Source organism: Haliaeetus leucocephalus, unplaced genomic scaffold (genome assembly GCF_000737465.1).
Source record: "Haliaeetus leucocephalus isolate CR32 unplaced genomic scaffold, Haliaeetus_leucocephalus-4.0 Scaffold339, whole genome shotgun sequence".
Lineage (NCBI taxonomy): Eukaryota > Metazoa > Chordata > Aves > Accipitriformes > Accipitridae > Haliaeetus > Haliaeetus leucocephalus.
Genome location: NW_010972775.1, coordinates 4,252,746 through 4,263,300, shown reverse-complemented (window position 1 = coordinate 4,263,300; position 10,555 = coordinate 4,252,746). Strand labels below are relative to the sequence as shown.

Below are 10,555 nucleotides of genomic sequence, written 5' to 3'. Positions count from 1 at the left end.
CAAATAGTAGTCATGTTCAACAAGCGACACAGGCTTTTGGCATCTAAGTGCTTGCCTATATAATACCTACCCAGCACATTACTTTTGGCTAAAACTTTTCGAGCTGTTTTTCTCTAGTTATGCTTAGACTTCAACACTTCTAAGCTTACTGTACCTCCGTATCTCATATTAATTTGAAATGGGTCTAGATAAAACACATTGTCACACACCTGTTCTTACCTCTGACATGCATTTGTTACCACTGATACTCCCTGCTTCAGTCATACATGTCTCATCCAATGCTGAAAGGTGGAAAGGAAATGAGGTATGACATTTGGAAATCGCTTGCAGTCCACCTTGCTACAGCCAACTCTGCCAAATGCAACAATGCTGCCACTGGAAGGTTTGCTACAAGATTGAGTTGCATATTTTTTTCTTTAAATAACTGCATATATGACCTACTTATACTACAGAATGCAGACATACGCTAGTAATATTTATTCCCCTTTCTATATAGGGAGAGGTTTGCATACATAAAACGCCCATACATTAAACTGACAAAGTCGGAATCGGTCTCCAATAGTAGGACATAATCGGTGCTGTACATTTGATATCTTCATATGCAATTACGTATAAGAAGCATTATATAAGAAACGTGAACATGATTCCAGTCTCAGATGCCTCAGCAACAGAAAAACGTCAATCAGCAGGTTAAAAGGAATGTACCCACAATGTAATTATGGTGAAAAAACCCAGTAGGATAAAATCAAAATAATTAAGCACTTGGTAGTTTTAATGATGCTAAGATAGAATATTCAAAGGGCAAGCACAATCAATAAAAAAGTCTCAAATAAAGCAATCAAACACAATCCTTTAATCAACATCAATATTCACCAGTATCAACATCCTCTTTCACTTTACTGTAAACTGCCTCCAAAAAGACCCTCATTATCCAAGAAGCCAACTGCATAGTCCATGCAAAACTGTAGGCACAGTTCTATTATTTTCTGTGCCTGATTTAAACAGACTGACAAATTAGCAGCACTAATTCAGACACATAAACAAAGTCTAGTATGCAATAATACAGGACTTTATATAGCAGTTTCCCCTTTTATTTGTAACCTTTTATTTTTTTTTTATGTATTACACCTATAAATTTAGACCAAGATGTGAATATATTCCCCTGCAACATAGTGATGGGACACCAAAATCTTCCAATTTGGAACCATAATAATGAGGCAGGAGACTAAGTCTGCATGATTTCAGAGCCCTGAGTCCCTCCTCCCAACACTGCTGAAAGCCCCCCTCTAGATGTTTCATGTTGCAGTCTGATTCTTGGTCATAGCTCAAGAACCTTTTGCGTTTTTCATGACTCAACAACTAATCCTAACTGGAAGAACTTCACCAGACAAAACCCAGATCTGCAAATTTTTACAGCTTATCAAGTCAGCCCTTTGACCACTATTAGCTGGCCGCAATATACCAGTGCCGTCTCGAACAACCGGGAAGTTTCTCTATCAATCCCTGCTAACATACAACAATCACATGAGGGAAAACAATATGAATTTCTACCCTCTTCTCCAGACTCTGATAGACCAGTCTTGTCCCAGGTGAGATCAAGTTAATAAATGTTCTTGCTAGTCCTCAGGTCCCACGGCATCCTTACCAAGGAGTTCAGTCAGAATGAGGTGGGGAAAAAAATCAGGGCAGAGCAGCAGTGACTTACCAGGGGACAGACTCTACCCTTTTCCTCAGCCTAGGTAAATCCTGCTCCTGAACACCAAGCAGCATTTGTATTTTGACACAAATCATGTTTTTGATAGAGACACTGGGGAATTATCTATTCTTCAGCACTGCCCTAAGACACAGAACAAAAATTTCTTTGTACAGTACATTACTGTCCTAACCAAATATGAACATTACAGTGTAAGCCCCACCCTGCTGATCATAATACAATTACAACTGCAACAAAATGAGACCAAACACATGATGTTTACTAAACCCAAAGGCATAAACTAAGAACTTACATAAAATCCATAGCCTCGACTACTACCCTGTCACTTCAATTTTTTGGTACTCTGTCCAGGAATCAACTATATCAATCTGTATATTAAAAAGGATTTTTTTTTTCTTTTTTACAAAAGACTTAAAGGTTTCTCAGTCAAGGTGGCAGTTTGTTATTATTGTCAACAACTACTACTCTGGGGGAGAAAAATGTTTAAATGAAAATCAAGAAGGAACCAAGTACAATGTTAACTTGTATTGAAGTACGAGGAATAAATAGTGGTATACCCGAAAAAGCCAGTACCTCAAAGACATTAAGAATGCAGAGCACAGTACTACACATCAGATCCGTTGAAGATAAAACATTTTAAGATGCTTCAAATGTCATGTCCTGTCTAAACACTGTAATACTAGTTTCCTGAGACAAAATATAAAAGTATGAAGACTGAGTAAACCAATCACAGTTCACAAATGCATACAAGCAACCAATTCTTGAATTTGCTTTATTTTTTCTCTGCATAAGGAACCCTGCACAGGCAATTCAAATTAAAACAAAATAAATATGTGAATATTCATGTAAAACTGTCCTTGCTAATGAACAATTATACACAATGTACAACTCTTCATGTTCACTGGGAGGGCTTACAAATGTACTATTCCCAACAAAAATGCACCAAAATGTCTCCATGCAAACTTATCAAAAGTGCCCAAAAAAGGAGAAAAAACTTACTGATCATACTTTTTTTTTGTATTCTTTTTCATTTTTTTCTTTTTTACAATCACAAAAAAATAAAAACATCTAATTTTTTGTTACAATTAGATTAACTAAAATGTGGCCACTGTCTATTAACATCTGGTTTTATGCTTCTAAAACATCTATGGTTACTGTAAAATTATGTCAACAATGAATTGGACTTAGGGCACTATTTGTAGTAAAAGGAAGATGATTTTGTTCACAGAATGTTAATAATCTGTGTCTGAGCCCTCTGCATTGTCCACATTCCGTGAGAGCATATAATTGTCCATATCTATAGACCTGCAATTATTGATTGCATAGCGCAAACGCTCTGCCATGATTAGTTGACTGGAGTAAGGTGGGAGCCTCAGTTGAAAGAAACAAGTCTGTGAGGTAGGCAAGCTGTCGTAAGGCTGTAGAAATGGATAAAAGGTGGGACACTGTTAAGTTGTGAATGAAGCATAAAATGCAACATATCCATATTTCATTGCTCCCTCCCTTCCTTGCCTCTATCATTCAGCATTTTCACATTCTATCTCCAAATTCCTTTTAAGCAGCAGACTATCCTCCCTTGTTTACATCACTTGTTTCATCCTTGAGTATGTGCAAAACCACTGCTGTATCACCTGCTCTGTAAATAATTCATTTGAAAAGTTGATCGCACTACTATTTATCAGCCCACTAGAAGATACCAAGCAACATTCAAATTACATGCCATAGTGTGCCTTAACATGAGGCAATTTGAGAAACACCTAACCAAAGATCACTGTTATCTTAGATTTTGCCAAGTTTTTGATTCATGTAGTTCACAGAGAATGCGCTTTCACTGCACAAAAACCAAAAGTAATGTCAAAGGAATGCATCCTGTATGTAAAGTAACATACTGTAAACTCATTACAGTGGTTTTAAGACTGTAGAGTTCACTAGTGGTCATATGTTGCCACTTAAACAGATTTAAAACTTAAAAAAAAAAAAAAGTGAAAATTATCAAAGGAAAAAAGAGATTGGAACAGAAAATTGACTGTGGACAAGTTACAATACAAGATGATTTGTTTCTTGTACAAGAACTTGTCTTGACTTCCAATCGTGTAACTATAGTAAATGCACCAAATGAATTAAGATGCAATTCATGCAGTGTATGTCCTTCTACACAATTAAAATGTTTGGTTTTAACAGCTCAGAGCATATCCCATCCTATACTTTGTCTGTAAATTTACAATTATGGAAACCTGTCTCCTATTTCCAAAGGACAGATTATATTAGGCAGGACAACCAAATGAAAAAAGAAAAGAAAAAAAAAAAAAAGAAAACAGGATCTTACCCTATCAACCTTCATTATTTGGAATCGCTGAGAGATATCAGCTGTGTTGGCTGGCAATCGAGATCTTCCTGACACAAACCTCATGAAAAGGACTCTCTCCTCATTTGAAAATTCCTCAAGGGTGTGCCAGAACCACTGTACTAGCTGATGCTGCTCATCAACTTCTCTGTATCGCACAACTTTCTTCAGAACTTCAACTGATATTTCTGGCATTCCACAGACCATTTGCTCCAACTGCTTGGCAGTCAGAAGAGACAACAAAGGAACTGGAACAATCCAAGACATTCCTTCTCTTACAGCAGCCACCTATTGCCCCAAAAAGAAGAGACATTTGAAGTGCAATTGTCTTACCTCTGCTACTTACTGTACCACGCAAATGCAAAAGTAACGTATCAGCTGAGAAATGGGATAAAGAGATAGAATTATAGAACATCTGCCACGAACAACCTCCCACACATGCATCCCCCGCAAGGGTTGTATCCTCTCTCAAAATCCTGGAGAATAAATATTACAGGTATTTTTAATTGTAATTGCACATTGAAGAACATGTTTTGATAAAAAACAGAACTTAAAAAAGTACAAGTTAGCAGCACAAATGATGATGGCTAAACCAAAAAACTGTGTAAATACCATACATCTAAGCTGGCACAAAGTCACATTTGTAAGAAGTCCATAGTTGTTCTAGAATACTTAGGATTTGGTACCTCTGATGAGAAAGTTACTTTTCTAATGCAGATAATATCATGCATGCATCTGTATCTTGAGAAAAAGGAAAAGAATTTTCCTAGCATGTGATTAGTACACTGCTTTCACAAGCTTCACTATACAAATGACAAAATACACAAAAGTATGCAAATAGGTAATTAACACTTCTCAAAATATATAATGAAATATTTGTAGTTTCTGTGCTAAAGGAGAAGAGAAATAGTTTTAAATGTTTGTCAATAATATTTACTTTCGCTAGTCTCCATGTTGCTATAATGTCTAATTACAGTGCACAGCATGCACCACTGCAGGTTATTTTCTCAAGTGGGGCTGACAGTTGCAGTGGGGCGACTCTAATGAAAGATGAGTTCTGATTTCTAACGCTCTTTTGTCAACTGAGCAATTACTAAGAAAAATAGGACTAATTTAAAACAAAACCCCCAAACAGTTGTGGGGCGGGAAACCACAGGGACCCAGGCAAGATGCAGAAAGCCGAGCTTTCCTTATTCCCAAATAAATTGTAATGGAAACTTGCATAAATCAAAAACACTGTTTGCATTAACAACAGGGATAGGGTCACAATGAGATTCTTACCTGACGGTCCATTTCATGAAGTCTGTACTCAATTGCCCTCTCCACATATTCTTTCCTGTTTGAAAAGGTAAGTGGGATACTGTTCCCTCCAGGAATTATGGGAACCATTTTGCCATCAGCACTTTGGCCAACAAAAGAATCTAAAGGAATCATCTGTTATGCAAAACAGGAAATGTTCAGCGTAAGTCACTCTAGTGATCCAAGTTTAATATTTTACTATCAGTCACCTGGAGCCATAATAAGATCACAACTATTTCAAATGCATATGAAGTGCTTGTTATCCCAGTAACAGGAGACATCGAATTATATAAACACTAAAGTTAAGGTCAATCTGATAAAGTAACTGCTTTCAGAATAAAGCTAAAAGCTCCAACTTTCATATCTCACCTCATGGAAATTTTCTTCAGTAATCCCACTGTCTTCAATGTGAAGAATGCTGTTGAGGGTCTGCACATAGAGCAGATCTACCTCCTCCAAATCCTCCAAGATGAGTGGGATACAACAAAGTTGCTTCCAGACCATTGGAGCCAAATGAAGATCTAATGGCTTTTTTGTACGAATAGCTACACCCATGAGAATACCCAAGAACTTAAACTGCATCAGATGTTCATCTAAACATGCTGAAGGGTTAAAGAGAAACCTGAAAGAACAAAGAATCAGTGAAAATACTCTAGTATTATTTCTATGCTACTTCATTAGAAGTAAAAACCAAAACATTTCTAAGCACAGCGTAGTAACTGTCAACAGAATTATCAGCAAGAGGTGTCCAAATAAGATTATTGTTCTCTTTAGCTGTTAAAATAATGGAGGCTGAGATGGGCAGAACTAATTCTGACCACAAAGGCTGGCATTCTTGATGTTACTCTGAATTCTGCCATCAGCAATCCAGCAAGTTCATATTAAAAACGTGCCCTCTCCTCCACAATAAAGTAACATCACAACCTGAAGGAAAAAATATACTAGAGACAATCGTGAAGTCTCATCATTAGGTAAAAACCAGTTAATAGAAGATTTTAATTTTCACCCACTAACATCTGCAATAAAAACAAATCCTGGACAACTTACCTATCCCTGTTGTAGCCTACTTCAGCTGTAGCATTTGGGGAAGGAATAAGCAGGTCTACTATTCCAGTTTCCAGTTCCTTAAAAATCAACAACAAAAAAGCCTTCTCAGACACAAGGATAACAAACCTATTACAGAAACATTATGACATTACAGCACTACAAGACAGATTATTCCATTATAGTGGTGATTACTACTTACAAATTAATAGGAAACCTTTAAGAAAAAGTAAACATGCAAGGGATGATTTTTAGTAATAAAAATACGTTTATTTTAAGACCTGCCCTTACATCAGACTGTAATGGTTATTTTACTGTGACTGCTCTGTGATACATTCCTGGTACCTGTTTCAGAAATAATCAGAAGCCATAAGCTATACACCCTACCGGTGCAGCTTTTCAAGAACCAAAAATGAAGCAAATTTTTCAGTAAATTCTGTTCTGAACCCTCATCACACCTCATACTTAATGTAAACTGCCTAGGAAAGAACCCAAAATTATACCTCAAGTCCTTACCTGAATCAACCCTGCTCTAGTCTTACAGGCTTCAGAAATTCCATTAATAAGTGGAGTTCTTCAGTTTCTTCCATCCTGTATCCTAACTCTAATGCCAGCTCCAGGCCTATCTGTAGCTGTTGCCCTGTCCCAGACTAAGCAGATATACTAATTATCCTCACTAATCCTCATTCTTTGGGTTTTGAGGTGCCTGGAAGATTAAGGAACAACCAAAATTCTCTAGCCAGCATTGCCTTGAATCCTTCTCCTGGCTACAATCATAGTAGTGTCACAGGGCCAAGACACATCTTTAAAATTATAAGCAGTACACATTAGCATTGACCAGTTTTATCTTAGTGCTGGTAGTCTGAAGCCTTCAGTTCCCAGGGGAATCTGAAAAGACAGCTATGTTGACAACAGCAACAATATCCTTTCTTCTACTGATCTCCTTTCCGGCACTGAATCTGAGAGGTGACACGTATCTTCGGGTATGAGAGAAACACCTGCCTGAGGTGTTTCTGTATTGTATGCATGCAGTGTAGTGTAATCATGTAATGCAGTACAACTTCTCTTATAGAAGGTATTGGCTGGACAGAATGGGGGGGCTGCAAAATGCTTCCATACTGTGCAGGAGCCATCTCAGAATCCCAGAGGGGCTACTGTAAACACTAGTTATAGTGTGGCCTTATGGCATCTCCTTGCCACAATCTAGGAAGATTTCTTTATCCTCAGAGACATCCCTAGGTAGGCAGCTCTAGTGTTGTGGGCTCAGGACTAAAGCAAAAGTATTTGCTATGCTGCACAATAGAAATTTGAAAATTAGTAAAAGACACCACAGAGAACAAAATCTCAACCCAGGCGTTTTGAAGTAATAGACTTTTCATACCTGACACATTTCTGTAATAGTGTCATCAAACACACCACCTGCATCATCAGCTCCTTCTCCAACCAGCTTCACTTTCCAGGCGCGCGAAGGTAGGCGAAGGTCTGATGCATTCAGCTTTACCACTTGTCTTGCTATCTGTACAAAAATGGGCTTGCATTTCCGACCTCTTTCAAAATAAAAAAAAAAAAAAAAGACACAGCCATACAATGTAACTCATAAACACGTAAAGGCTACCGAAGTCACTTGATTAACAAAGTTGTACAGAAAGAGCTCAGTATGCCAAAAGGTATGGAAAAAGGATGAATATCAGTATTCATTTGCAGTCTAATACAACGCCTGTGAATACAATACTGACCTGGTTGATATCCTTTTCACAGTGATCTGTGGCCCATAATTTTTCCCCTGCACCATAGTTTTCCCTATAGAGCGTACCATGGGGAGCGTGTATACTCGTGGTGCTAACAAGGGCCTTAGCTGTCCTTGAACTATTCCCCATGTTCCAGCATTGTAATGAGATGTACTGTTCTGCAATAAAGCAGTATGAGAATAAACATATTAATACAGGATATTAGTTCCACTCTTCACAGAATAAAAACCTTCATAGTAATCACTAGCACTTCAATGTTTCAGGAAACAGGTTAGCACTTTTTGGTTTTAGCTTTGAGGCTAATAAGCTTTTGGAAACTGAAACATTGACATGTCAATGTTAGCACAAGCGAAAATATGTAACAATACTTTGACAGAGTTTGGTTTAATCCAGATTTATATATTTTTTTCTTTATTATGAAAAACCTATAGAACCTATTACTAAGATCCATCTTGATCTGGTCAGAAACTCTCTAGTGACATGGCATAACACAACACCGCCGAGCTGGTTTTTTTTTTTTTTTTCCAAACGGAATTTTACCTGGTTATTGGGACTGAGGTTAAGTAATCTCCATGAAGAGTACATGAGGTCAGAAAAATGGTACAGCAGTCTGAGCCTTGCTCTTACTGTATGAATGCTCACTTCTTTCAGTGCCCCATACTGTGGTGGAATGGTATCAGGTAAACCAAGCTGTAAAGGCACTGAAACACCTACCACAGAAAAAGAAAAAAAGCATTATTACATAAAGGATAGCTGTAACTGGTTTTGGCTGGGATAGAATTGATTTTCTATGCAGTGCTTAGCTGCCTACTGGAGTTAAACCATGACAGCAGCAAAAATAAGAGACTAAGATAATTTGAAAACCTGCATCAGTATAAAACAAAACAAATTTTGCTCCAAATCTTCAGAAGTACTTGTTGCAGTCGTCCCCCAGGAAGCACAAAGACTAAATCAAATGACCATACAATCTCAGTTCTTTACCTGGAGCTCTTGGTGGAACAGGTGGAGCTGTCCAGGCAGCACTGTGGCAACGTCCTGCTGAAATTTGTCGAACGTTCTTTCCTTGCAGGACTGTTATTAGGGTTGGTTCTCTGACATGGTTGGTATGGCCCAGTCCAAGCTGACAATTTATAACAAATGTAAGAGGGACAAAGAAGAATTAACAACTGTGATGATATTTCTAAAACTTTCTAAGCAAAAATTCAGAGCAAATGGTAAGAAATAGTATTTAACTACAGCATATACTGGGATAAAAAACTATTTACTGTATATATCTTTTATTATGCTAGCATTTACCTTTTATTTCAATAGAATATTGCATCCATATTCAGTGGCAGTAGCAGATCTAGGTGTCAAAGAGACCTTAAAACAGCTAGAGATTTTTTTGCAAGCTCTTGCAGACTAAGGAACTAATCTATGCTGCTAAGTCATCTATGTTGCATGGTCTTTCTCATGCATAGACAACATAGGTCATATGTCTCTTCTGTGCCGTTTAAATACCATTTTTGTTTAAGCATGTAAATTCCTACAACAGTTTATGAAAACACAATCTGTGTAAAGAGAAAATTTACTGAAGCTGTTTTAACTTTGTACTGATAGTTTCATATCACATTCTAATTTTATATTCTAAAAGTGAAAATTTCATTTCATTCAGTGTATAATTTTTTTTTACCACCTCATATAAAAAAATTTTTTTGCACTGCAAGGAAAATCATATAAAACAGGCTTTCAGAATGAAGTTTCTCTAAATTTTTTACCCTAAGAATTTTTTCTCTTCCAGAAACACAAAGTAAGCACCCTATAAAAAGAAAACCCCCAAAAACCAAAGAGGTTCCGCTTAGAAATTATTCTAAACAACTTGCTCAACATCCCTTCTCAAAAACTCAATCCTGAAATACCAGAGAACACGCTTCACCAAAACTTCCTGAAACACCAACAGCTAACATATCAAGAGGCTCTTTCTTATACTTGTAGCACACAAAACTGTCAAAAAGCTGAAGTCCTTTCAAAAATTTGACTTGTATAAGGGGTGAGGGAGAATGGACTTTTAAGGGCAGGGATAAAATTAGAGCCCCAAAGAAAAGAGAGAATTTATTACTTACTAATTTTTTTCTGACTTTAACAATTATTCTCTAAAAAAAAGTTAATTTCTATTTTCTTTATGAAAGGCATCTAAAGAGTTCACAAATCGGACTGACACCAACCATAAATTTTACTATGTTGAAAAAATTGATGATAGCTCAAGAATTAGGTAAAAATCTGTGATTTTTTTCAAAAAGCTTCGATTAAAATAATTTGGGTAGAATGTTTTAAGTGCTTTCCCAAACTGATACCATGTAAGAGCACAGGAAATAAAAAATAAAATAACGGAAATGCCTAAAATGGGGGGGGGGGGGGGGGGAAAAA

At 37.0% G+C, this 10,555-nt stretch overlaps 1 protein-coding gene across 8 annotated transcripts in view; it reads right to left on the bottom strand.

Annotated features, from left to right (window-relative positions):
- Positions 1 to 219: 219 nt before the first annotated feature.
- The window catches only part of HERC1 (HECT and RLD domain containing E3 ubiquitin protein ligase family member 1), a 90,309-nt gene continuing 79,973 nt past the window's right edge, over positions 220 to 10,555 (bottom strand). For 5 of the 8 annotated variants that reach the window (XM_010571684.1, XM_010571689.1, XM_010571685.1 and 2 more), the window contains exons 69-77: positions 9,131 to 9,269; positions 8,690 to 8,859; positions 8,138 to 8,307; positions 7,783 to 7,948; positions 6,405 to 6,481; positions 5,727 to 5,979; positions 5,340 to 5,492; positions 4,041 to 4,346; positions 2,230 to 3,132 (exon numbers count right to left, since the gene is read on the bottom strand). In XM_010571684.1, the coding sequence (XP_010569986.1) occupies positions 2,947 to 3,132; positions 4,041 to 4,346; positions 5,340 to 5,492; positions 5,727 to 5,979; positions 6,405 to 6,481; positions 7,783 to 7,948; positions 8,138 to 8,307; positions 8,690 to 8,859; positions 9,131 to 9,269 (1,620 nt within the window). In that variant the 3' untranslated portion in view covers positions 2,230 to 2,946. Of the gene's footprint in view, positions 282 to 2,228; positions 3,133 to 4,040; positions 4,347 to 5,339; positions 5,493 to 5,726; positions 5,980 to 6,404; positions 6,482 to 7,782; positions 7,949 to 8,137; positions 8,308 to 8,689; positions 8,860 to 9,130; positions 9,270 to 10,555 lie in introns of those variants that run through there. The other 3 variants (XM_010571691.1, XM_010571687.1, XM_010571690.1) reach the window with 3 other exon arrangements.